Below are 27,411 nucleotides of genomic sequence, written 5' to 3' on the forward strand. Positions count from 1 at the left end.
CAAGAGAAAGAAGCCCCTTGCCTTTGGCAAGACACTGTCCAAGCTGTTTCTTAATTATTATTTTTTTTGGGGGGGGGAGAGTTGGTAGAAATAAAGAACAACAAAAGTTGACTTCTTCCTCAAGTATATATCATGTGACTAAACAGATACTTATTTTCTACTCTTATATCTTTCCTGTAGGGAGTATCCCCACCATCCAAGACTACCCTCTTGGGGAATGTTCTCAAGAGCTCAAGGCCTCAGAACTGCACTTAAAACTACCTACCTGTTGTAACTAACAGGATTTTCCAAGAGAATAAGGGGGGGGGGGAACTGAGGGTCAAAAATGGAGATAAGCTGTGAAGACCTGGGAAAGGGTCCAGGCATTGCCCACTTTGAAGAGTTTTCAAGAGGGGCAGCACCACAAAATGTTAACTGGCAAACCCAGGAGTGGCCGCCACAGCAGAGGGTGAGCCAATCTGAAGAATTCCTGAAGAACCTCCAGCCCCCAAAGCTGATTCTGGAGAATCCAGGATTGACAGAGCCCATATTGTGGGACGATGATCCTGAAGGGTTCCTGGTCTCCTTTGAGAAAGTTGCCGAAGCTTGTCGATGGCCGAGAGAAGAGTGGGCAGCCCGGCTGGTGCCGGCCCTTAGCGGAGAAGCAGCAAGAGCCTTTAGAAAGCTGGCTGCTGGCGACAGAGAGGACTATGGGAAAGTGAAGGCTGCCATCTTGCAAGGGGATGCGATCAAAATGGAGGTCCAGCGCCAGCGCTTCAGGCAGTTCCGCTTCCAGGAGGTGGAAGACCCGCAGTGGGCATATGGCCGGCTCCATGAGCTTTGTCATCAGTGGTTGAAGCCAGAGAAACGCACAAAGGAGCAGATCCTGGATCTGGTGGTCCTGGAGCAGTTCCTGGCCATCCTGCCCCAGGAAACCCAGAAGAGGATGGAGAAATGTAGCCCAAAAGCCTGTGCCCAGGCATTGGCCCTGGCAGAAGACCTCCTGAGGAACCATCAAGAGGCCAAGATGTGGAGTCTGGAGGTGAGATTTGCATGATGTGAAAACTTAATGGCCTGTCTGTTTGAAGCCAGCGCAGAGGGGTGATGCGGGTTGCCAACTGCTGAGAAAAGAGGCCTGCCTTGCTCTTGTGCTGTTAATATAGGCTTGATCTACAGCAGAGGTTCCCAAACTGGTCCATGGACCACCAGTCTCCATAAGCTTCGTTCAGGCACAATAGGAATGGAGAAACCTCATGGGAATGCAAAACATGTTTTTTTAAAAAATAAAAATTAAACATTTTTATTGAAAGTTCAAAAGTACATAATTATACGTGCACTAAACATGGTGAGACGTAAATAAAAGAGAGAAAGCGAAAAAGAGAAACAGAACCTGTGTAGAAGGTAAAATAAAAGAGGGGGAGGGGGAACCCAAAACTGTGTATTTTGCAAGGTTATTGTACTTCACCAATTCTTAACCTATTACAGTAGCTGTAAGAATGAATTCCAAACATCATTGAATTTGTCCATGGCAAGTCTGCATTTATATGCAGATTGTTCACATGTTGCAAGTTTGTATAATAAATCTTCAATCCAATCGTAGAAGGGAACTGCATCTTAATAAGGGGGGGGGGGTTAGGGAGGGGGAAAATCTCACAATAGCCCAATGCTGACTTCTTTTGTGGGGCGGGGGAGGCTAGAAATTAAACAAAATAAGATCAAGGCCATTTTGCTGGTGCCACCACTGGGGGCTGCAAAGTTGGTACTGTTAAGATGGTGCAGAGAAAGGCTATGATAAAGTATCCTTTTTGTAGAATTCCCTCCCTTCTTGCGAGGTATGTCTGTGTCCTTCATTCGGGTGAAATCTTGAAAACATTCCTGTTTACCTAGGTATTTGGTGGGTGAAAACCACTGTTCCTGGCACACCTGAGATCACTGTTTTGAAATTGTAGAATCATAGAATTGTAGATTTGTAGAAGGGACACCAAGGGTCATCTAGTCCAACCCCCTGTAATGCAGGGTTCCTGCCCAAAGCTGTCCCTGGGTGGGCTTGAACCACCAGCCTTCCGGTTAACAGCCAGGTGCACTGACCCATTGTGCCACAAATGTTTTAACTGTTTTTAGGATTTTTTTGAAATACAGTAGTTTTCTCTTTATATGTTTCCCCCTCTGGGCTCCTTTAGGAAGAAGGGCAGGATTTAAATTGAAGGAAGGAAACAATAAAGTAAATAAATAGTTTCAAAAGTGATATACAGCTCACTTCAAGTGAGTCAGGCCATTGTCTCCTGCTCTGGCCAGCAGCAGCCCTTTCCCGCTACCTGATCCTTTTAAAGAACAAAACTAAAATGGAGACCTAGCTTGGGATCTTCTGCATGCAGAGCACCTGTCCTCCCACTGAACTGCACTCCCCTCAACATTAAGCCACTTCCAGAGCGGCGTCCCCAAGGAAACAGGAGTTCAGAAGTTGAGTATGGCCTCCGTCCCTAATGTTTCTGTTTCATTCCACTTTATGGGATGCAATTTTCCTTGCTGTTTCAGGAGCCGTTGCAGAAGATGACCCAGAGTTTATTGAGAGCAGAGAAGATGGCGGCCCACTCCCCTGAGAGAGAGATCTGCAAGGAAGCCAAGCAGCAGGGGGATGGTGGTGCCACGCTTCTGTGTAAGGGTTAAGTGACTTGCCAGAGGCCAGCTGAGCAGTGGGGCAGGCAGGTGGCTGAGGCAGGCCTTTCTATGCCTGCCTCACCCCCCTTTGACCCCAACAGCTGCCACTGCTGATAGAAGTAAGCGTGCAGACAGAAAGGGAGGGGGTGAAGGGGAGAAACATGAGCAGCAATTGAGGGATCTTGGGACTGGACAAACTGGGAGGGGAGGGAGGAGTTTGGGGTGAAATATGAGGGGAGGGGATTGGTAATGGGGCAGGGAGTTGGCCGGTGGTCTGGAATTTTTGATGTTGCTGAGCGAGCTCTTTTTGTTGTGCAGAAGAGGACAAAATAGGTAGTGCTAACACAACTCCTCTGCCGGTCCAAGCAGCCCATTAGATTTGGCTGTTGTGCAGGGCGTCCACTAGTGGAATGGCTGTTGTGATCTGTGGCTACCACAAGTGGATCTCCTCCTGTGTGTGTCCAAACTCTCTGATACTTGTACACCGCTTTGATTATGTTTTGAGAAGGGATGGATCATGGAAATGACTGGGAAAAAAATGATGATACAAATGTTGCTTCTGAAAACATAACCTGTTCTTGTCTCTTACAGCCAGCAGAACAACATCGCAAAGTGTCTCTGTTCCCTTGCATTGCCCTGATGGATCAGAGTTGGCAGAAGGTGTCTTGGATGAGGTGGGTTCATGTGTTAGGTGTCCTGATGTCTCCCCTCTTCCTGCGGGCTCCTGAATCTTCCTTTGCATCAAGAAGTCTGTGTGTTTTTTGAAATGGGCAGCTTTTTTCTGTCACCTTGCTGCCAAATTCAGAAGCTGCCATCTTTCTCATTTTAGTTTATCCTATTCCTTACCGATTTGCCCAAAATGACCATGGAGGCCTGCCCAGCCTAATGAAGCCCATGGGCTGAGGTTTGCCAATGCTGCACTAACCCAAGGAGGAAGAGGGGGCGGGGGGAGTGCACTGCCCCTGGCAGCGCGATTCCGGTGGACACACCCCTAGCCCCTCCCCTGCCTGCTCCCCCCCCCCCGGGTGCCAGAGCATGATGCTTCGCCACTGGGTTGTTCAACAAACTATTGGTTGTCCTGCAAACAACAGTTTGTTTCTCCAAACTGTGTTTTAAAGTACTGGTGCCACTTTGCTAAAAACCTTAGTTTCTGTAGGAAGCAGATGCGTATGTGATAGTGAGGGACCTAAGGGGCTAGATTTAAGGGATTTAAGTGGCAGGAAGGGAGATTTTGGTTGGACATGAGGAGAAACATTTTGATGGTAAGAATTGCTGGAGATCTTCAGTCCGAAACTTGAGAACTCTAGCTCTGAATCTCCTGCATCGAGCAGGAAATTAGACTGGTTGGCTAAGAAGGTCTTTTCCTGGTCACATTCATGCCATATATAATGATCTCTGGCAATCAAGCAGCCTAACAAGCAGCAACGACTCCCCGTCAGTTTTATGTAAGTTTATTTACAAGAAGAAACACATCCAGAGCCTGGTCTTCCTGACTGCTCTCATTAACAGTAGTTGCTCAATCTGTCTCATCGTCCCTTCCCCAACAAGAACGCCAAGATCGAGCCATTCTTCTTCTTCCCTTCCGTTGTTCTCTGAGCTTCTCCCATCTTTTAGTATGGGGACTGAACGGCTGGCTTGTCTCCTCCCCAATCCCAGAAGACAAAGACTCAGACTCTGGCTTATCTGATGGTTGCCTGGCAACGCTCTGGCTGACTTCCAACTCTTCCTCTTCCTCTAGTTGGGAGCTAACAACTTCTTCCCTGGGAAGGAGCGGGGCTGGGCTGTCCTCTCTAAACTCTGACAAACAGCTCTCATCTGCAGAGTCGGCCCGTTGTTCCTTTAGCTCAGTTTCTGAGGCCAACTCTTCTGCTGTGCTCCGGGCGGGGAGGGAGCACATTCTTGACACCATACATTTAAAAGCACCTGCCAAGGAATCCTGGGAACTGCTGCTTACTCCTCATACAGTTACAATTCCCAGCACCCATAACAAACAACAGTGTGTCCAGGTTTCTTTGGAGGGAAGGAATTAGCTTTAAATGTATGGCATGAACGTGACCTGTCTACAGTTCTGTATTCAGAGCAGGAAACCCTCTTGTAGTTTCAGGGTACAGTTGATTTGATGAGTGCAACTGTCTTGTTGGATACAGCAGAGAAGGCTGTGCTCAATTCCATTCAGAGCACTCTGTACTGGAAAGTTTTGGAGGAGGAGGATGAGACCGCTGCTTTCTCAGGTAAATATATCAAGCATATGTACACTGCTGTCACACCACAAGCGGATTGGATTTGTCTGACATCCATATTTCTCCCAGTTGTGAGACAAACTCCTCTTTTCTCCCCATTCATCAATTGTGTCTCCAACCTGTAGGAGGACCAGTGGTCTTCCCCAGCCTGGTTGGACAAGAAAAAGTAGTATTTGTTCCAAACTCTGAGCATAAAGATACATTCCCAGGTAAGACTCTCTCAGGTAAGGGTTATCACAGAGACTTCATAGTTACATCCTGGTGGCGATGAGTACCCGGTACATAGGCAACAGCCTGAAACCACATTAGTGTCTTGCCCCCATCTAATCCAATACTATCTGCTCTGACTTGCAGCAGGTCTTCAGCGTCTAAAACACAGAGAAGGTCCTTTCCCATCCCCCTGCTTCTCGAGATCCTTTATTACCGTAGTTAGAGAGAGCAGAGTCTGAGATGGAGATATTGGCTGTGTTTGTACTTCCAGTAATCTTGTTAGGGGGATAGTGGACCCTATTATTCCCATATTACAGGAGAAGAATGTAAGAAAGAGAGCCCTGCATGATCAAATCCTGCACCCTAGCCCAGCACCTTATTTCCCCCACTATGTCTCTTGGAAAATTACAAGCAGGACCATGAGCAGAGGAAACCACCTCATATGATTCCCAGCAACTGATACCCAGATGCAACACTGCTGCTGATATTGACATTACCATCATGACTAGATATAAGAACAGTTCTGCTAGATTAGGCCTACCGTAAGAACCATCTAGTCCAGTCTATTTTTCTGGCAGTGGCCAAGCAGATGCCCATGAGAATCCCATGAGCGGGACCTGACCAACTGGCATATTTTCTCTGGACAGCAGATATTGAGGCTGGCTGTTCAGGGTTTGCCCAAGGCCAGGCAGTAGGTCTGTGCCAGAGAGTTAAGAATGAACTCTCGCCCTCCTGCTTCTAAGCTCAATTCTCTTTACAGTGCAGGACTGGCTCTTGTATAAAATAGCAATGATCCCCCCCTGTGTTTTCTCACCTTCATGACAGGCATGAGCATGAACAGGAAGGAAACTGAAAATTATCAGCAAGGAAGCCCCAAGCAACAAGGCCCATCTGTGATCCGATCAGGAGAACCCCAGGACACTGTTCCTTTGAGTCCTGGTGTTTCCCTGAGTCCTGGAGTGATGTGGCATCAAATGAGTGGCCGAGGGACGAAGCAGGGGGAGCCAACTCTGCATGGTATGAGCCAGGAGTTTGCAGAAGGAATCGCAGATCTACCACAAGAGAAAAAACTCCGGCGCGGGTACAGAACTTGCTCCTCAAACCTCGCTCAGCAAAGGGAGATTCACACGCAGGAAAGACCTTACCAGTGCTTTGAGTGCAAGAAAACCTTCTGTGGGGTACATGCCCTTTCTGGCCACCTGAGAATCCACAAGACCAAGATGGATCCCAGAGGCAAGAAGCGACTGCTTGCCAGGGCATCTCTCACCAAAGGTCAGAGATTACTTTGAGGCTGCAGCTATGACCAGACAATAGACTCGTGGAAACCTGCTTTGTTGGGGTTTTTTGCTGGGGGGGGGGGTCCAGCAACTGGTAAAGGTAAAAGTAAAGGGACCCCTGACCATTAGGTCCAGTCGTGACTGACTCTGGGGTTGCGGCGCTCATCTCACGTTATTAGCTGAGGGAGCCGGCGTACAGCTTCCAGGGCATGTGGCCAGCATGACAAAGCCGCTTCTGGCGAACCAGAGCAGCACACGGAAACGCTGTTGACCTTCCCGCTGTAGACCTATTTATCTACTTGCACTTTGACGTGCTTTCGAACTGCTAGGTTGGCAGGAGCTGGGACCGAGCAACGGGAGCTCACCCCATTGTGGGGATTCAAACTGCCAACCTTCTGATCGGCAAGCCCTAGGCTCTGTGGTTTAACCCACAGCGCCACCCGCGTCCAGCAACTGGAGCTGAGTGCAAAACAATGCTTCCTCAGAACAGCTGCTGGGGACTTAATTGCAACTTTGATTTAAGATTTGACCACTAATGAGGCAAATCCAGTTGCCCAGTTTTCCTTGTATTATATACATTTGTTAAGTTACTCTTTAATTTTATGAAACAGTACACGGAACGGTAAAATGTTTCCCCTATTATGCCCTTTCAGAAGCGACTTGGTAGGTGGGGCAGAGTTGCTATGCCAGCTTCCCAGCATGTGGGTTACTGCTGCTTACCAGACGATAGATGAATGAAGAGGTTGGCATGGTGCAAACACACCAGCAGAGAGAGCCAGACCAGTGCTCCTGCCAGTGCCTTTCCACCACACTGACCTTTCCCCTCTCCCTCCTGGTAAGCAACAGCAATCCACCTGCCAGGAAGTTATAATAATGGATTTGCCCCACCCAGCACAACACATCTATGTAAGTTTCATTCTCTGTGTTGAAGAATTAATCAAACTAATTCAACTTTCTCTCCATCCCTGTAGGAAATGAGGGGCTAAGTAAGTTCAGGGTGGAGACTCCTCAGCAGGAAAGGAATGAGAGAGAGGGTGTATCTAATGGAAGGAGAGCAGAATTTCCTCAAAGTAAGATGACACTGGCTCAAGAACCAGAATGGGAACCTGAAGGGCAGCAGGGAAAGAAGATGGTGAAAACACAAAATGAGCCCATCAAGCTCTTAGAAGGCCGCAAGTCCACAAAGGAAACAGTGGCACACATGTGGGTGCAAAAATTGTCGTACTCCTCCCAGCCTGGGACTGTGTGCCCCAGCACACCAGGATTTGTAATCCAGGAAACTCCTCCTACAGAGAAGGCACCCTATCAATGTCCCTCGTGTGGCAAAACCTTCATGAACAAGGTCCGTCTTGAAGATCATCATAGGGTCCATATAGGAGATGACTTATGGATGCCCACTGTGTGGGGGAAAGTTTCACTGGAGAATCTGTGTGTTCAAACATTTGTGGATCCATAGTGGGGAGAAAACGTTCACATGTACTGAGTGTGGGGTAAAAGCTTTCGTTGGAAAACCGGGTTGAGAACACACCGCACTCGCACAAGGAATTGTTCAAAACTAAACTTGATTTAGATTGAACATGGTATCGGGTGTAGGGTCTATGGGCATGGCTGTGCCAAAATGGCCTTGTGAGCCAAATTAGGGAGGTCTGATGGTTCCCTACTGGCCTGGTGGTTCCCTACTCCTGCTTTCATTGTTTCATTGGCCATCAGAGATTCCACACAGGAAAGAAAGCCTATGAATGCTTTGAGTGAGGAAAAAGCTTATAGTGGGAAGTTGTAGATATTAAACCTCTGACTGTAAAATTTGATGGGTGCAGGAGAGATAGAGAGCATCGCTTGTTTCCCCAACACCACTCTGTCATTTCCCCCTACCTGAATCTGACTTCACTTCTTGCAATGGTGAGAGTGATGGGTTGCTTGGGTGTGGAGGCTTGTAATCTGTAAACCCAGACCTGTACTTCTATATGAAGACATATTGCTTTTCACCCATTTTCTCTTTCTTGCTGGTTGTTTCTCTGAAGAACGTTTTGTAGAACTTTCCTCTTGCAGAAGGGCTACATTCTGGGGGTGGTGCATGTATACAAAAACACGCATACGCAAACCACCCTCTTGGAACTGCCCCCGTGAGACCATCCTTACCTTCCAAGGAAGGGCAGAGAGCTTTTAAGCTCTCCAGCTTGCTTACCAACCCAGTGAGCAAGCTTGGGGATCCGATGGGTCTGTCTGAGTTCCTGCAAGAGCCTCCCAGAGCCTGGTAAGCAAGACAAAGCTTAAAAGCTTCTTCACGCCAGGAAAGCCCAGCACAAAACGAGCTTTAAAGCTCTTCTCTTCACATGCAATTAATTTGGGCAATTTCAACTGGATGGATTTCAACTGCACAAGGGTGAAATCCTCCAATTTGTGAGCAAGATACATATGGTACTGTAATTGACATTTGAATCTATGAATAGTCAAGCTGGCGTCATCAAAATAGCGTGGGACTCCAAGTCTCATCAGCCACAGCCAACAGACATGGCCAATGGGCAGGGATGATGGAAGTTGTAGTTCAACAAAAAGTGGAAGGCACCACTTTGCTATCCCTGCTCTAACCAAAAAGGAAAATAGATCTTGTTACACACCCAGAAGAGTCAATAGAGAGGCTCTATAATACCCTATTCTGATACATGTGCAGATAGATATGCAAAGTTATGTGTGCTCTGTTAAAACGTGACAGCTGGAGGCCAAGGAGGAATTGTTGAATTACTTTTTGTCTATTAAAAATGGCTTTGAAGTTTCAAAATCAGTGGCGTGACTTCTTTTACTTAACCTCTTATACTTACAAGCTAATTCTGAAGCCCCACTGATCGTAATGTGACTTATATTTTTCAGTAAAGACATGCTTAGGTTTGCAATCCAAGGTGCCAGTTTTTACTAGTTAAGCCTTAAAACGTTCTAGGTCTTAGTTAGGATGCCCATATGAAACTCGGCTAAATCAATTCCTACAAAACAACAAGTGAGACTTTTCAACTTCTATAAGTCAGACTGGTCTCAGCAACAAGCAGGAACTTTTCTGTTTTGGCCCCCAGGATCTGTGGTGCTCTTTGACCTAATGGTCAGGGGTCCCTTTACCTTTACCTTTTACCTTCCCCTTGCCACTTCCTGGGTTTTTTTATGGAACTCAACAACTCGGGTGCTTCAGAACGCGCCTTCTGTTGCCAGGCCCTTGCGCCCGGGCCAGGTAGATAATGTGGCCCTGTTTTTAACCCTTTTGTTACTTTTTTCATTTTACTGATTGTGAATATGCTAACCGAGGCCCCCTTTGAATTCGGAGGCCCGCGCCAAGTGGCTGATATGACCCCCCCTCCTTCTGTCTGGGCCTGTCTGTTGCTACGGGGCTGTGGGCTTCACTATTTGACCCCCCCCGGTCGGGATTTTTAAAGTGGTTCTCTGGGTCCCAGGGCGCATCATCACCCCCAATCCTTAATCGAAATATATAGAAATGTTCACGATGCATGCGCAGGGGCCAATGTATGGAGATACAGGGGGGAGGGGACAACAAAGGGCTCAGTCAAAAGTAAATACTGGGAAATGGAACCCAGAAACTGACAGTTCCTTCTCCAAGGGTGGCGGCCAATGTAGGAAGATACCGGGGGTAGGGGCCAACACTCCCCAGGGACAACAGAGGGCTCAAACAAAAGTGCATGCTGGGAAATAGAACCCAGAACCTAACAGTTCCTTCTCCAAGGGTGGGGGCCAAGGTATGGAGATACATAGGGGAGGGGCCAACAATCCCCAGGGACAACAGAAGGCTCAGACAAAAGTGCATGCTGGGAAATAGAACCTATAAGCTGACAGTTCCTTTTCGAAGGGTGGGGGCCAAGGTATGGAGATACAGGGGGGAGGGGCCAACACTCCCCAGGGACAACACAGGGGGACTTGGATGAGCCGGGGTGGAGGGAGGAGAGGCAGAATATGTCATGGATTCGGGGGGGGGGGGAATCACAGGAAAGAACCACAGCAACATGTGGCCGGGTCAGCTAGGACGTCAGGGAAAGGGGAGGTACAGGAGACATTTACATATAGGTAAACAGGATTAACATAAGGCAATGACATATAACGACCCAAGGTATTGATAGGCAAGTACAGGAAAGTATTGAGAGGGGACCCTTGAGCACCCCGCAGGGGAAGAACAATGAGGCCCAGGTGTGGACAGTTTATCGCTTGGGAGAGTCTGGAGGCAACTGGAAGACATGGTTAAGACGGAGCCTTATTCGAATACAGGGTTCATTCATGTATCTGAAGAAGTGTGCATGCACACGAAAGCTCATACCAAAATAAAAACTTAGTTGGTCTTTAAGGTGCTAGTGAAGGAATTTTTTTATTTTGCTTCGACTCAGACCAACACGGCTGCCTACCTGTAACTAGGGTTCATTCATGGATACAGGGTATCGCTCATTTAGAAATATGGCTACACAGAGTCGAATGCAGATGAAAAGGAAGGGAAGCCCACCTTTATTTAACGGGGTTTGTTCTGGTGGGGCTCTAGGGTGTTTGTGTTTGCGTAATACTGGAATAAGGGTGCAGGGTCGGACGGGTCCCCTTGAGGGCATTTATACCATTCTCAATCCCTAAAGTTCTGTTTAGCGGGAACTTCTCAATCCCTAAAGTCCCCCCCCCCGTCCTTTTCCCTATCACGCTCTATGTTGGGACTTCATCTTACAATTGCAGCAATCTCTTCCATCCATTCTGCTGGTAATTTGACATATAGTTTTTGAATCACAATGCCTTTCCTTATTGACTTGACTGGTGTTTTGTTTCAATGCAGCTTCCTTCTGTTATGGAAATTACCGGGGGGGGGCACATCTTTGTAGTTGTTAAATGTTATAAATATTATGCATGTGTGTATCATTTTGACGTGACAGCTCAGGGAAGTTACCTAGCTTAAAAATCATATAAAATCAACTCCTTTGCCAGTTCCCTCCATTCCAACCCTTTTTTCCCCCTTGAAAAAGGGACTCTGGTAACTCTGGTCAAGGACTCTCAAATCACTCAGTTCCCTGCCATGAAATGGCAAGCGAGAAGTCACGTCTGCACACTCAGACAGGTCACGAAGGCAGGAAGGGACCCCAGCAGGTAATAGCTGGGCGATTTGAGAGATCACTGGCCAAATGCTTCCCTCCGGAATCGCCCAGGTGAAAGACTATGTAAACCCGGACCTTATTGTTCTTTCTCTGTGGGTGCTCAAGAAGTTCCTCCCGGTACTTATCCCACATTTTGCTTCTGCCCTGAGCGTTAACCTTGTTTACCCTTATGCTAATGTTGTGTAGACCTCCCCTTTTCTGACGTTTTAGCTATGTAACAGTGATGGAATGATTATGCTTTCAAACAGTATTCTTTGTCAGCATATAGCACCTGCACTCAGAGATCTGCACTGGCTGGGAATTTGCTAATGGGCCAAATTGAATGTGTTGTTAGTATATAAACCCCTTAACTTGGGACTGGTTAACCTACAAAATCTCCTTACCCAATTTACACCCACTCTTACCACTTCAGTCAGCGGAATGGGCACTTCCATGTGCCACAAAATACCTGTTCCACCTACACTTTGGAACTCCCTGCCTATTGAGACCAAGCAGGTGGCTTCACTGTGCTCCCTTCAGTGCCTGCTAAAAACAGATTTGTTAGGCAAGCCTACCAAAATATTTAGAAAGTTTTAATCTGTTTTTAGGTTTGCTTGTTTGTTTTACAATCAAGCAGTGCATGAATTTTACGAAATAAATAAGAAACTACTGGTGGAACTGTGAGGAACTCTTAACTTGTCTTCCCTTGCCTGCAAGCCTAAAACTGCAAAAAGGGGTATTCCAGCACCTTTAGGGCTTAACAGCTTAATAATAATAATAATAATAATAATAATAATAATAATAATAATTCATTTTAAGGACAGAAGCTTCTGTAGACCACATCATCAAATGCAAATTGCTATTTGCGATGGGGCTGTGTTGTTCAGTGGCCAGAGCATCTGCTTTGCATGCAGAAGGTCTGTTTCTGTTCCTGGCATCTCCAGGAAAGGGAGGTCAAGGAAACTCTCTCGCCTGAAATTCTGGAGAACCTCTGCTGCCAATCAGTGCATGCAATAGTGGGCTGGATGGGTCCAATGGATGAAGGCACCTTCCCATCTTGCAATTTAATCAAAAAGACACAGAGAGACATTTAATCAGCTTCATCTGAACCGGCGGTGGGGACGCGATTTCCCCTCCTCCCTCCGTTCAAAAAGGGACCGGAAATAGAGGAAGAGGCGCGTGTTTGTTGCAGCCTCCTCCCTGCCTCTTGCCTCCCTCCTCCTTAAAAAGCGTGGCAACCCGATCCGGCCTTAAATGCAGCTTTCCCGGGAAAGTAAAGCTTGCAAACCCCAACCACCCCCGCTAAGGTTTGGCCTGATCCGGTCTGCAACCTCCTCCTGTCCCAGAGTGATGGAGAGAGAAAGTATTGCTGGAAAGGGTTAAACTCAGATTCCTGGAGGAACTGGGAAATTTGAGAAGGGAGGTGGAACTGGAAGTGGTGTAATAGTTCTCACTCTCTTGCTCCCTCCCCTTCTCTTTCCTGCTTTGTTGAGAGGGACGGATGCCTGCTTTTGAATGGCTGCGAGAGAGAGGTGAGTTTTAAAGGGGCAGATTTGGGCGAAATGTGGTGGGAGCTGGTGCAGATCAGAGAAAATGGAGCAAGGAAGAGTTGCTTGCATTCCTCGTCCGGGCTGCGTGCGGAGCGACTGGGAAAGTTGGGCTTCCAACTAGGTTCGGGGGTGGGTGGGTGCGTAGGAAGCCCCCACTGCATGCCCGCACCTTTTGAACTTGTGGCAATGGTCGATTTGCAGGTTTGGAAACAACAACATACGCAGAGTGGCGTGGCAGGGTCTGATTTGGGAACACCGTCTTATGATTTAGAAGCTGTTACCCCCTCCCCCCCAAAAAAATCATCATTGAAGTGGGGGCTCCTCTCTCTGTGGTTCAAAAGGCCACACCAACATTATTGTCCCTCCTTTTCCTTCAAGGAATGCAAGGCGCTGCACATGGTTCGTCCCTCTTCATTTCATCCCCACAACAACCTTGTGAGGTAGGTTAGGATGAGAGATTGGCCCAGGGTCACCCCAGTGAGCTTCATGACTGAGTGGGGATTCGAACCCTGATCTCCCTAGTCCGACACTGTAACACAGGCACCCCCAAACTCGGCCCTCCAGATGTTTTGGGACTACAACTCCCATCATCCCTAGCCAACAGGACCAATGGTCAGGAATGATGGGAATTGTAGTCCCAAAACATCTGGAGGGCCGAGTTTGGGGGTGCCTGCTCTAACCGCTGCTACTCCAGGGGAAAGAGTGTACAGCAGGGGTGGGGAACCTTTTCCCAGCCCGTGGCCCGCATTCCCTTCCAGGCAGCCTTCGGAGGGCCATATGCCGGTTGTAGGAGATGGGGGAAAGACAAAAACAGGCACTGTTTGTGGGAAAAGGTGGTTGGAATAACCAATATAAATGTATGGGAGTTGTAGTCCATCAACATCAGGGAGGGGGAATTTGAGTCTGAGACTGAGCAGGCTTCTGTTTCCCCAGCTTCTGGGACTCGAGTGCATGTTGTAAATGGCACTATAAATTCAAAGCACTATGATGATCACTTTAAACTGCCATGGCTTCCCTTCCCAGAGAATCCTGGGAGCTGTAGTTTGTTGAAGGAGCTGGGAGCGGTTCAGAGAGACCCCAATTCCCCTCACAGACCTACAATTCTTAGAGTTCCCTGGAAAGAGGGATTGATAGTTCAACCACTATGGCAATTGTGGTGTTTTAAATTTTATGGTTCCACAATTTGCCAAAATGGCTCCTTCTTTATGCCCTTTGGTGTTTTGTTCTTTTTCTTCTCCGCAGGGACCGGTCCCACTTGCCGTTCAGAAAGACACCCAGGGGTACCGTCAGAGACAGTCTCTGCAAAATGCTGTAGGGTCTCCTCCTTGAACAGAACCTGTCTGTATAGCCACAGACCCGAAACAAAAATTTGACATTACGAGTGTGGGATATTTGTCCCAATCCCCCCCACACAGAGGACACCAAAAATCCAAGATGGAGGAGAGGTTAGAACCCGCAGGCCAAGCACCACCGCATGTTGTCACGATGGCATGCCTGAAGGAGTTACCGGGCCAGGCAGTGCTGCAAAATGGCAAGCAGCAGCTTGAGGATGGGCTACCCCAGGAATGGGCAACCCAGTGTCAGGAGTTCCTGAAGGCCCTGGACTCTCATCGCCTAGGATGGGGAAGCCCACCACGGTCAAAGCTTGGGCCGTGGGACGATGCCAAGGCCTTTCTGGCTTCTTTTGAGCAAGTGGCTGAAGCTTGCCAATGGCCTCGAGAAGAGTGGGCGGCGCGTCTCCTGCCTGCTCTCAGCGGAGAAGCCAAGCAGGCCTTTAGCGGCCTAGAAGCTGCCGAGAGGGAGGACTATGGGAAGGTGAAGGCGGCCATCTTGCGAGGGGAAGCCAGCAGAATGGAGGCGCTGCGGCAGCACTTCAGGCAGTTCCGCTACCAAGAAGTCGAGGACCCGCGAAGGGTCTATGGGCAGCTCCAGGAGCTCTGCCACCAGTGGCTGAAGCCGGAGAGGCGTAGCAAGGAGCAGATCCTGGAGCTGCTGATCCTGGAGCAGTTCCTGGCCATCTTGCCCCAGGAAATGCAGAGTAGGATCAGGGCCTGGGACCCGGAGACCAGCACCCAGACGGTGGCAGAGGAGTTCCTGATGAGGAGTTCTCAAGAGGCCAAGGCTTGGAAATGGCAGGTGAGGTTTTAATGCATGTCACCGTTTAGTTCATGTGTGGGGAAACTGTTAGCCTTCTAGATGCTTCTGAAGTGCAACTCCCATCGTCTCCGGCCATCGGCCATGATGGGAGTTGGAGTCCAATGGCAGCTGAAGGACCACAGGCTCCCCACCCCTGCGCTACTTGGACGGCTCCTGGGTTTTAAAATAATTGAATGAGGCCCCATCTGCACTGTACTTTTAAAGCAGTCTTGTACCACTTTAAGCCATCATGGCTCCCCCCCCAGTGAACCCTGGGAACAGTTTGTTGAGGGCGCTGACCCTATTCCCCTCACGGAGCGACAGTTGGCCTTGGTCTAGTATACCTGAAGGAGCGTCTCCACCTCCATCATTCTGCCCGGACACTGAGGTCCAGCACCGAGGGCCTTCTGGCGGTTCCCTCGTTGCGAGAAGCCAAGTTGCAGGGAACTAGGCGGAGGGCCTTCTCGGTGGTGGCGCCTACCCTGTGGAACGCCCTCCCAACAGATGTCAAAGAGGAAAACAACTACCAGACTTTTAGAAGACATCTGAAGGCAGCCCTGTTTAGGGAGGCTTTAAATGTTTAATAGATTACTGTGTTTTATTTTTGTTGGAAGCCGCCCAGAGTGGCTGGGGAAACCCAGCCAGATGGGTGGGGTATAAATAATAATATTATAATAATAATAATAATAATAATAATAATAATAATAATAATAATAAATAATTCCCAGCATTCCATGGGAAGAGAGCCTGACAGTTAAAGTCACCTGGAAATTGTAGATGCATGAGGGGAATAGCGGGGTCTTCAAACAACTTTTCCTGCTTCAGTAACATTCAATTGCCAGTGTTCAACTAAAATTCAATGGCTAGTCAGGCCTGCTTTTGCATACAGAAGTCTCTTCTAGTCTTTCACCTCAGGCAGCAAAATAACTTGCGCCGGCACATGGGGCATCCATGACAGGAGAGGTGGAAGTAGCAGGGAGGAGAACAGCCACTTCCCCCCCCCCAAAACAAACCATAATTCCCTGGTTCCCAGTTTTCAACTAAAAAGAACAGAGAAAGGTTTTGTGAATGCCATCTATCTATCTATCATCTATCTATAATTTTTTATTACATTTTCTGTTTTACAATTTAAATTATCAGTGACTTCCCTTCTTCTCTTTCCATGGTTCATTTTTCATACCATAAATCCCTGCATAGTTTATATAAACTAAACCATTCAGTATTCCATTATTACATCCATCGAAACTTATTTACACTGTTGAATTTATCTTAATGCTGCCAACGTTTTCAAGTGAACACAATTCCCCCCATATATTCAATAAACCTTTTCCCAATCTGCTCTAAAGGTATGTTTGTCTTGTTGTCTTATTCTATATGCTAAGTCTGCAAACTGCACATAATCTGTCAAGTTGCCATTCTTCTTTGGTTGGGACCTAGCTCCTTTTCAATTTTCGGGCTAACAAAACACGGGCCGCAGTAGTGGCATACATAAATAATCTTTTTTGACACCTGGGGATTTCTGTCTGAATTATCCCCATCAAAAAGGACTTTTTTTGGGGGGGGGGGTAAAGTACTTTTAAGCATTTTTTCCCCATTCATTTAGGATTATTTCCCAATGCTCTTTTACCCTTTTACAAGTCCATCACATATGAAAGAATGTTCTCCTTGCATCTCCAGCACTTATCTGATTCAGTCTTATATACGGTATCTTAACTAGCCTACTCAGAGTTAAATACCATCTGTAAATCATTTTTGAGTAGTTCTCCTTCAAAGAATAACATGCTATGAACTTCAAATGGCTTTTCCAAAGGTTTCCCCAGAGATTAAAATCTATATTATGTCCTACAGTGGTGCCTCGCTTAACGAACGCCCTGCTTAACGAAATTTCCGCTTAATGAAAGGATTTTTCGAGCGGAGGTTGCCTCGCTAGACGAATGCGTTTTCGTCTAGCGAATCGCGGTTTCCCATAGGAATGCATTGAAATTCAATTAATGCGTTCCTATAGGCAAAAAAAAAAATTCAAAAAAAATCAATACATTCCTATGGGACTTGCTAGACGAATTTTTTCGTTATAAGAAAAGACCCATGGAACGAATTAAATTCATCTAGCGAGGCACCACTGTATATCTATTACCCTGTGTGTCATAGAGGCTTTGGCAAGCTCATCTTTTGCTCCATTTTTAATGCCATTTATGAATTGCTTTCCCAAAAATATCTCAATTATAAAAATAATTTTAAAACAATTCCACGTGCAAAAGCAATTAAGAACAATTCCATACTGCAGTAGATGCTGTAACTCTCCATCAGTTTTACTTCACCCACCAAGGCACACTCTTCCATTGTCTTCCAGCAGCAGGAATATAAAAACAATTTCAAATCCAATATGGGTATAGGCTGGGGTAAAAATCTGCACTTGAAAGGATGTTTGAACAAGGAAGGCTTTCAATATGCGCCAAGCAGACGATAGATGTGACACAGAATGCCCAGGCGCTTTTCTTACTTTTGTAAGAAGCTCCCCCCTGCCCCCATCAGTTATTTGCTTTGTCCACCTCCTGCCCTCCTCTCAAGCCCTCCTGCATCTTCCCCATCCTGAGTGGGATCTGTGTTGTTCTTTTTCAGATGCCGGTGGAGAAAGTGCCCACGGGCCCCTCAGAAACCAAGGGGGCACATCGGAGGCAAATCTACATAGAGGCCAATGAGAAAGCAAACAAAGACCTCTGTTTGCTGGGTGAGGATTCATTGGGCTAGCGCAGCATTTATTCAAACTGGATTCCTGGGATCCCTCTGCGACTTTTCAGAGGGACTCACGATGAGAAAACTAGCAACGGCTGAAAGATAGTCGTGGCTTCCCCCAAATATTGAAGGACTACAAGTCCCATTATCCCTCACTGCTGGCCATGCTGGCTATGGATGATGGGAGATAGAGTCCAGCAACTTCTGGAGGCCCACCAGGTTGGAGAAGGCTATTTTAGGGGACAAACAAAGATGGCTGGGGTTCCATTTGGCACTCCTATGACATCTGTGCTGGTTATTTATGGGCTTAAAGTGTGGCATCCTGCCTTGTAAAACAGATGCACCGGTTGCCAGTTTGTTTCAAGGAGCTTGCTCACATGTCACATTAGTCATGACTTAGGCCCCAAATATCTAAGATGATCTCTTTCCCTACAGACCCTCCCGGGTGTTAAGATAAGCAGAGGGGGCCCTCTTGGTAGTTCTGCTCACCCCAGAAGTTCAGGGTGGGGTATGTTGGAGATTCATTCCCCGTGTCTGCAGTCATGGGATTGTTTTCTATCACATAACAGTGTATGTTTACATTCCACAGAGTGGAAAGTGATGGAGACAGGATTTTTTTGTTACTGTGTTCCGTGAAATGGGATTGTTGTCCTTTGTTTTTTCCCCCTTTGCTGTCTGATGCTAGAGAGAGAGGGAGCCATGTTGCAGTGCTCCGTGTGTGTGTGTTTATATGTAAACAAAGTAGATTAGCCAAATGCTGAGTTGCTGAGGTCTGTTATGCGAATTGCGAGCACTCTGCGGATCCCTGAGTGTGCTGATGTCTGTTGGCATCAGTTGCTGTGATGTTCGAGCAGCAGAAAGCTTTTGAAGCTTACAAACGATTGACCAGGAGGGAGAGAACATGCCAGTCAGGCATGTGTCTCTGCCAGGGTCCTACTAGTGTATAGGACAACTCCTAACATCGGTTATGGGCCCAGGGATTGGGGCCAAAGACCCAGTGCCAGCAGAGGAAGGACCAGGGGCTGATTTTGTCCCAGTTGGAGTCTCCTGGAACTGGCAGCGTGAAGCAGGCCTCTTCAGAGACAGAAGAGAAAAGAAAGCTGCGTGGAGACTGTGTGAGTACAGTGAATGCCTAAAAGTGAAAGTAAAACAGGCTAGACTGTATTTTTGTGCCGTAGCCAGCAGCTTGTGCACAGAGAAAGGCAAGATGCCTTTTAAGTTCTTGCCAGGCAATTTTGGCCAGCAGAAGAGGCAGTGGCCGTCTGATAAGGACTATAAAAGGTTATTCCAGCTTGAGCTAAACTGCAGAATGGACCTTTTGGAAGTCTAAAGATCCCATTCCCTAAGTTTATGTGGAGGGAACTGGGAGGAAGTCCCATTCCCTGAGTTAGGGAGATGTGACATGCCGCTGGAGGCAAGACTTTGCCAAGACTGTACTGGGGGAGGGAACGATTTCCCCCGATGCTGCGTAGAAGTAGCAGATATGGACTTTAAGAAGAAGATAGGATTCTTCTGATTCATTCAGTACGGGCGTGAGGTGGTTGGTTACTCATGAGTAACAACGCTGGACTCCAACCTGGCTTTTTACAGGTTTATTGTGCATACCATATACAGTGCAGAGCTAACTAAAACACGTCCATTTCAGTCACTTCCAGAATCCGGGAGTACCCCCTTCCTGCTCCTCCCCCAGCATAAGAACTTGGGAGGCCCCCAAGCACCTCCTACCCTCTTTGCGCTTGACCCCTCTGCGCAAACAGGGCGCTGGAAGCAACGTCTCCCCTTCTGAAAACTCCTGTTGCAGGCAGTGCAAGGGCTCTTTGCTATCATCTCCGAGCCCTCTCTCCACCCTTCTGACCATCCCTCCTTCCACCCCATTGGATGACTCGCTACTATCCCAGCTGGAAGAGGTGGTGCTGGAGAGGAGGGGCTGAGGCTCCCTGTAACTCGATCTGTCCTCCCTCTCCTCCCACCAGGCCCGTCCTACCCATAGAGGCTAGTGGCACGGAGAACCACGACGCCGGGCGCTGGAAGGGTGCCAAGTGAGCGCAGGGTTCCGGCGATCTGGCCAGGACTGCGCTCCTTCTCCAAGAACTCCGTGCTGTGCCTCCTCCTCGTTTCCCCAGCGCTGGGTTCCGTTCAGTCGAGCTTCGCCACCAGAGCGTGCATAGCGCCCAAACAGCTCTTGCTGGTCCCGTGGTGCGTGCGGGGGTGGCGAAGCTTGACTGAGCGGAACCCAGCGCTGGGGAAACGAGGAGGCTGCCGCGGTCTGCTTGGCACTCCCGGGCCCTTGGAGAGGCAATGGAGGGGGGCGCTGGAGGGACCTAGCGCCAGGGCGCTGGATTGGCTTAAGATGGCCCTGCCTCCCACGGACCTGCTGGGAGTTCCCTGACACATTCCCTGTGAATTTGGGAACGTGGGGGAGCAGTGCTTTTGTTCCCAAAGCTGCAAAAGGAGTTTGATGCTGTGCCTGAGACCCAACAGCCAGAATGTGTGTTCGGCAGGAATTTCCTCTGCGACACACTTGGACATTCCAAGATGGCGACAGGCTGTCTAGGATACCGGAGATGTTCACAGGGCTGGACTTTGCTCTCTCTGACATCCACATGGAGTGGGAGGCAATGGTTCCTGACACCAGAAGCTCCAGTCATGTTTGGAGGCGTTTTGGAGGAAGATTCCTGTTCTGGGGGAAGACTCTCCAGACCGGAAAGAGGAACAAGGGGAGATGAATGCCGCGTCATCCCAAGCATCACTGCAACCAGCAGGTGGCACTGCTGAGGTCGAAGCAGTGGAAAGTTTGTCCTGTGAGAAATTTGGACAGGGTCCAGAAGTCAGGGACGTTTGCAGCATTTCTGACAGGCGACATGAAGCAAGGCCAGAGCTGGAGAGTGGGTTTTAAATCACTACAACCTGCCCAGGACCTTATTGGGAAGGGCAGTTAAGAAATTGACTCAATCACTATTATTGGTATCTGAAACATTCCCCTTCTTTACAGCCAGCGGAATAATGTCCCCAAGTCATCCCAGTCCGGTGCTTCCTCCCGAAGAACAAGAAATAGTTGACACTGAACTTTCTGAGGTATGTGAGGTTCTGGGGTGTGAAATACGTTTTGACCAGAGGGCCACATTTCCTTCTGGGGAACTTTCCAGGAGCCACATAGCAGTAGTGGGCAGGGCCAGAGGCAAAAGTGAATGGACCAACAAACGTGAATTTTGCCATTTGGAGAGTAGGACTATTTCTCTATGTGCACACATACATCCCCGGTCTTTCATCCAGGCAAGCAAAGAAGCATTATTAAGAGTTCAAGGGCACATTCTAAGCAACCAAAAACACCTGAGGGAAGGTATGAAGCAGGGCTGGTGAGGGGAAATGTCCGAGGGCCAGGTAATGGCCTGGGAGCTGCATTTGGCCCCTGAGCTTGATGTTTTGCAGCCATGATCTAATTCGAGGCAGAACAAGGCAAACCAGGTGGACCTCTACCTCAATGAGCCTACAGCGTTGACAGTGGTGAGAGATAATGGAGAGGAGGAAAGGGCCAGTCTCCAAAATTATACAGCTATTAGAATCATAGAGTTGTAGAATTGGAAGGGATACTTAAGGGTCATCTAGTCCAACCCAGGACAATGCAGAATGGAGGGGATACTTTTATCGTTCCAGGGAAGTGTGAATTTAAACGAGGTGACTGTGGCTTTGGGCAGTGCTGAGTGGGCTGTGCTGAACACCAGTCAAGGAACCATGCATTGGGAAGTCATGCAGGAGGACTCTGAGGACATCAGCTCTCTAGGTAAGGAAGTCCTCGCCCCGTAGAAAAGAAGCGGGGGGGGGGGGGAGAGAACAAATACATTTTATTTATTTCCAATCCTTTACGGACCGATTTTCACCATAGATGGTCACAAAGCAGTTTCTACAACAATCAATAAAACGATCCCTCCATGAGAAGAACAGCCCAAACAAGGAGTTTGATGCTGTGCCTGAGACCCAACAGCCAGAATGTGTGTTCGGCAGGAACACACATTCTTGAGCCCAGCAAGGCTGTTGGAACTGGGCTTGGGTTGGCAGACTCTGATGCACCCTTCTCCCTGCCCTCATCCTATATCCTAATGGCAAGCTCATAGTTTGAGTTGGGATCCTAATGCAACTGAAACAGCCCCATCCACACAGACGAGAGAGGCATCGGTAAACTTAGGGTAATGCCCCAAGATTTGCCAAGCACGAAACATCTTTGTGGGTGGGGGGAGCCCCTCAGAAGAACACCCCCCCAAAAGCCAATCTAATGAAGATTGACCATGTTCATTGGTCATGGAATGCTGGGTGGCTATTTGTGAAGGAGGAAAACTGGAGGATGAATGAAATGGAGTACTATGGAACAGGGTTTGGCTGGCTGAGGATTTCATTCTGTGACCGCATCTGCTTAATCCCCAACCAGCAGGCTAAGTAGAAAGTGTTCTATGCTTATTTTTAAAACTGCATTTTATTGAATCTCCAAAAATATTCCAAACCATTTATCATCCTATATACAAAAAAACATATTTTTCAACATAAATAACTTCTTGACTTCCCACTGCTCCTTTCCTGGTGTTTGTTTTTTGCTTTTTATTAGCTGTTTTGCAATACATTTGTTTTTATTATCTAAACTTCACTACCATTAGTTATATCAGTAACCCACTGCTTACATTTCAAATCCTGCCCGCGACTTCATGTATAGGTGATATTTTGATAGATAATCCATCAATGGCCTCCATTCTTCTTTAAACACTTCATCATTATCTCCTCTTAGTCCGGCAGTTAATTTTGCCATTTCATCAGAGTCCATCAGTTTCATAAGACAGCTTATTTTGAAACTTTTTAGGTTGTAATCCACCAATACTCTTTGTCCCGCAAAACGTTCAGTCAATGACTATTTCTCTCAGTGTTCCTTTTCTCTGTCTCTTTCTCTATTCTAAGGAGGGTTTGTGATTCCCAAACCGGAGGCTGTATCCCAAATGGAAAAAGGAGACATGGGTTTCATCCAGGACTCTGAGGATGGCGAAGTATTTGCAGAAAGCATCTCAGGTAAAGGGGAGGGGTATTAAAGGCAGGGCAGGGCTTAGTTGGGAGGGGGTAGTTACAGAGGGGTGCATCACACACCCTCGTATTGCTTTCATTGTGCCTGTTTTTCCATGTGCCACTTCCTGCTTTTCTTGTCCTGGGTGCTGATTGGGTGGGAAAGTTCCACATGGTTGACCACACCCACATGGCTTCTTCAGCCAATCCACATGTGAATGAGGTGGGAGAATTCTGAGGTGGTTGAACAGACTGTACCACTTCAGACTGGGTGGGGAAATGTCATTTTTTAAAGGTCCCGTGTAATAATAATAATAATAATAATAATAATAATAATAATAATAGTTATTATATTTATTTTATTTATTTATACCCCACACATCTGGCTGTGTTTCCCCAGCCACTCTGGCCGGCTCCTAGCAGAATAGCAAAAGCATCAAACCACTAAAAACTTCCCTGTATAAAATGAGTGAGCCAGCACCTCCCTGCAGGAAGAAATCTAGCACATCAAAGAGAAAAAAACCTCCTTTGCCTGGTGTGCTGGTTTACTATTTGCAAGGATCCTAAACTTACTACATTTACTATATGTATAGGCAAACTTTTCCCCAATGCTTCATAAATATATAAATAAATTATTATTATAATGACAGGAATTCTTGATTTTTTATTTTATACATACATATATATATATATGTAATTAAAACTCCAAAAATATTCAAAAACATTATACAAAAAAACCCCATAAAGTTTCCAATTGACTTCCCACCCACCCTTTCCTGATGCTTGTTTTTGACTCCATTTTCTGAGCTGTTTTACAACACGTTTTTACTATCAAAATTCCAGTTCTTTCATTAATCCACTGCTTATATTTCAAATCCTGCCAGAGACTATGTATGGGTGACACTCTGATAGATAATGTATCAATGGTCTCCAATCCTCCTTAAACACTTCATCATTATGTCCTCTTAATCTGGCAGTTAATTTTGCCATTTCAGCATAGTCCATCAGTTTCGTAAGCAATTCCTTCTTCATTGGAAATCCTTCCTATTTCCACCCCTGCGCATATGAAGTTCTAGCTGCTGTTGTCACGTACATAAATAAATTAGTCAGCTTTCTCAGGATCTCCATCCCCATTACTGTATTCCTAGCAAAAAGGCTTTGGGGTTTTTTATGGACTGTCAGTTTGAACGAATTATTGTCTCCGTTATCTCTCTTTCTCTCTCTGCAGATGATGAAGTTCAAATCAAGGAGGAGAGTCCCCCACAAGGAGGCAGAGAGCCAGACGAAATATACAGCATGTCGCTGGAAATATCCCAAGGGAAGGCTTCTCTGGTGGCCGAAATTCACGAACACGGATGCGAATCTGATGAGCGATGTGGGGCAAAGCCTATGGAGGGATGGGGTGCACTAAACGAGGTGGCAGAAAGTCACAGGGCAGTAAAGGAAACCTTGAGACATGCACGGGTGAATAAATTTCTGTACTCGAAGGGCGGGAAATGGTACCGATGCAAATCTGGACTGGTTGCAAACCAGAGTGTCCACTCCGCAGCCATGCCTTACGAGTGCCTCGCGTGCGGGAAGCGTTTCCAGAAGAAGAATTACCTGGCGAAACACCAGAGGATCCACGCGAGGCCCAAAGTGTACCAGTGCTCCGAGTGCGGGCAGAGCTTCAACGGGCGAGAAGGGTTCGTCCGGCACCGAGGAACACACACAGGGGAGAAGCCACACGAGTGCCCTCAGTGCGGGAAGTGCTTCAGCCAGAGGGAGAGCCTGATCAGACACGAGAAGATCCACACGGGGAAGAAGCCGTACGAGTGTCCTGAGTGCGAGAAGAAGTTCTGCCGGAGGGACTCGCTAGTAAGGCACCAGAAGATCCACACAGGGGAGAAGCCGTATGAGTGTCCTGTGTGTGGGAAGAGCTTCAACCAGAAAGAGGTGCTACTCAGGCACCAGAGGATCCACACAGGAGAGAAGCCATACGGGTGCCAGGCCTGCGGGGAAAGCTTCACCCAGAGAGCCATACTGAACAGACATGAGAAAACCCATCTGGGGGAAAAGGCCTTATTAATACTCTGAGAATGTGGCTCTCAAAGATGCGCTGGCCTTTTGTGTAGTGTGTGTGTGTGTGTGTGTTTTGAGAGAGACAGACCTTTTTGTAAGCTGCAGATAATGCCTTTGTTTTCAGAGCTATTTGGAACAATAGCTCAAGAGCTGTGAGCCTGTCGCTGGTTCCTGAATTATGGATGTCCTCAGACAAGAGCCACCTCACTGGGTACTAGAAGAGGTGGGCAGTGCCAACTGAGAATTCTCTTTCTGGCCACACCCCTTTTGGGAGAAGCCATTAATGATAGAATCGTAGAATTGTGGACTTGGAAGTAATACAAAGGGTCACTTAGTCCAACCCCCTGCAATGCAAGAATTTTCCCTTCCAACTTACTGTATTTGTTTGTATTTGTAGAGCGCCCTTCATCCAAGGTCCACAGGTGGTTTACAATATTTTATAGCCCACAAGAAAAGGGATCCAACAACTCGCAGGGTCATCTAGTCCAACCCCCTGCAAGACAGGAATCTCAGCTAAAGCATCCATGACAGATGGTCCTCCAACCTCTGCTTATAAACCTCCAAGGAAGGAGAGCACCACCTCCTGAGGGAGTCCGTTCCACTGTCAAACAGTTCTTACTGCCAGAAAGTTCTTCCTGATGTTTAATTGGAATCTCCTTTCTTCTAACTTGAAGCCATTTGTTTGGGTCTTACCCTCTGGAGCAGGAGAAAACGAACTTGCTCCATCTTCCATGTGACAGCACTTTGCTTTTTCCTGCTCTGGAGGGAAGGACCAGAACCAATGGCTTCAAATCACAAGAAAGGAGATTCCGACTAAGCACTTTCTGACTGTAAGAGCTGTTGGACAGTCGAACGGTCTCCCTCAGAAGCTGGTGGACTCTCTTTGCTTGGAGGTTTATAAGCAGAGGTTGGAGGGCCACCTGTCAAGGATGCTTTTGCTGAGATTCCTGCAGTTGGACTAAGGGACCCTTTGTATCCCTTCCAAGTCTACAATTTTAGAAAGATCAGTTATTACTATTACTGGTAAACACCTGTTTTCATGAACACTGGCCATCACTATATACCTTTCTCCAGCAGATGACAACTTTTAATTCATGAAGGCTGCAGTCTCTCTTTCTCTCTCTCTCTGATTTCAACAGCAATACCATGTACACCATTTCATAGGAAAACATTATAAAGGCTGCTTCACGATTGATCGGTTTCTCCTACCTCTTTCTTCTTCCCTGTTTTGGCGATTTACTAATATTATCGTGCGAGAGTGCATGTGTACATTTTCCTTATTGTTTGGCTTTTCACTTAAAAGTTTTTAAACTGTTCCTGGTTGTTACACTATTTTCTACGCAACTTGGAGCGGTTTTGAAAATGAAATAAAACAAGAGCTGCCTAAGATTTATATATGTATATAGAAAATATAAATAAATAAACAAATAAATATTATTGGTCTGGCTTCTAACCCCTTCTAGGATTGATTAGGGTGCTTTTGATTGTTCTGGCACCACTCTGACATTCAGAGGACGATCTGGCCTCACATTTGCAAAAAATATCATGACAATAATGAAATCGGTTACATGTTAAAAGAGGAAGACTATTAGCCTGTGATGTCACCAGAAGCCAAATCAACAAGCTGCCAACTTATTAATAATAATAGCCACTCTGGGTGGCTTCCAACAGATTATTAAAAACACGATAAAACACTAAAAACTTCCCTAAACAGGGCTGCCTTCAGATGTCTGACATAGGGGTGGCTGTTATTGTTATGGAGCATTGGTAATACTTCAGCAGTTTTTGCAAAAGTTCACCCACCCTTCTCAACAGGTGGCGCCAGTTGATAGATGGGTTATTTGTTGTGACATGAGTCAAGAGCATGGGTAGGGAAACCGCCAGATCTTTATCTGAGAGAAACAGGTTTCCCAACTTGCTTCTAGATGTTGCTGATGCAGTTTTGCGCCTGGCGCAGGCTGCCTAGCAACCAGAGGCAGGTAAGTACTGGCTTTCCCCATTGCCAGGGGACCATGCTTTTCCTCACCAGGTCATTCAGACAGTCCGATTCCCGGCTCTCACTTGCAACTGTGGTCACTGATCATGCTATACATCTTCACTTTGGTCTTTAAATGCTGCTGGGCAGCAGCTGGGTTTTAAATGTTGAAACACTTGTTGCAACTAGTGAGCGGGCCCTGCAACAAAATGTTGTGATGTGGGGTGCTTCTCTGGTGATCCAGACACACTCCCATCGCTCCTCCAGTTTTTAGTCTGCGAAACTCGAGATGATCCATCCAACAGAGGACGTGGTTTTTATACCAACATGTTTTTATATCTGTATCTTCCACAATGAGGTGGCTCCAATACTTTGGCCACCTCATGAGAAGAGAAGACTCCCTGGAAAAGACCCTGATGTTGGGAAAGATATGAAGGCACTAGGAGAAGGGGA

The 27,411-nt window shown here is 47.2% G+C and overlaps 2 protein-coding genes across 3 annotated transcripts; both read left to right on the forward strand.

Annotated features, from left to right (window-relative positions):
- Window positions 1-180: 180 nt before the first annotated feature.
- LOC118080243 (uncharacterized) lies at window positions 181-9,137 on the forward strand. The gene is made up of 7 exons (XM_035105183.3): window positions 181-1,021; window positions 2,515-2,635; window positions 3,229-3,311; window positions 4,736-4,868; window positions 5,003-5,086; window positions 5,913-6,359; window positions 7,336-9,137. The coding sequence occupies exons 1-7, from the start codon at window positions 326-328 to the stop codon at window positions 7,818-7,820; spliced, it is 2,049 nt and encodes a 682-aa protein (XP_034961074.3). The 5' UTR covers window positions 181-325; the 3' UTR covers window positions 7,821-9,137.
- A 3,549-nt stretch (window positions 9,138-12,686) lies between these two features.
- On the forward strand, window positions 12,687-26,436 carry LOC118081199 (zinc finger protein 202). Of its 2 annotated transcripts, none has more exons than XM_035107507.3 (7): window positions 12,687-12,995; window positions 14,256-15,149; window positions 17,769-17,877; window positions 20,875-20,957; window positions 21,537-21,663; window positions 22,824-22,931; window positions 24,151-26,436. In XM_035107507.3, the coding sequence occupies exons 2-7, from the start codon at window positions 14,448-14,450 to the stop codon at window positions 24,996-24,998; spliced, it is 1,977 nt and encodes a 658-aa protein (XP_034963398.3). In that variant the 5' UTR covers window positions 12,687-12,995; window positions 14,256-14,447; the 3' UTR covers window positions 24,999-26,436. The 2 variants fall into 2 exon arrangements, with proteins under 2 accessions (XP_034963398.3, XP_088520003.1); XM_088663877.1 differs by lacking the exon at window positions 12,687-12,995 and adding an exon at window positions 13,030-13,453.
- The last annotated feature ends 975 nt before the right edge of the window (window positions 26,437-27,411 follow it).

This window comes from Zootoca vivipara, chromosome 2 (assembly GCF_965207765.1).
Source record: "Zootoca vivipara chromosome 2, rZooViv2.hap1.1, whole genome shotgun sequence".
NCBI classification, from domain to species: domain Eukaryota; kingdom Metazoa; phylum Chordata; class Lepidosauria; order Squamata; family Lacertidae; genus Zootoca; species Zootoca vivipara.

Coding starts and splice junctions, on each gene's coding strand:
- LOC118081199 (XM_035107507.3), top strand. CDS start 14,448: ATGGAGGAGAGGTTAGAACCCGCAGGCCAAGCACCACCGCATGTTGTC. Junction 21,664..22,823: donor TGAGGACATCAGCTCTCTAG/GTAAGGAAGTCC, acceptor CTCTATTCTAAG/GAGGGTTTGTGATTCCCAAA. Junction 22,932..24,150: donor ATTTGCAGAAAGCATCTCAG/GTAAAGGGGAGG, acceptor CTCTCTCTGCAG/ATGATGAAGTTCAAATCAAG.
- LOC118080243 (XM_035105183.3), top strand. CDS start 326: ATGGAGATAAGCTGTGAAGACCTGGGAAAGGGTCCAGGCATTGCCCAC. Junction 4,869..5,002: donor TGAGACCGCTGCTTTCTCAG/GTAAATATATCA, acceptor TCCAACCTGTAG/GAGGACCAGTGGTCTTCCCC. Junction 5,087..5,912: donor GCATAAAGATACATTCCCAG/GTAAGACTCTCT, acceptor CCTTCATGACAG/GCATGAGCATGAACAGGAAG.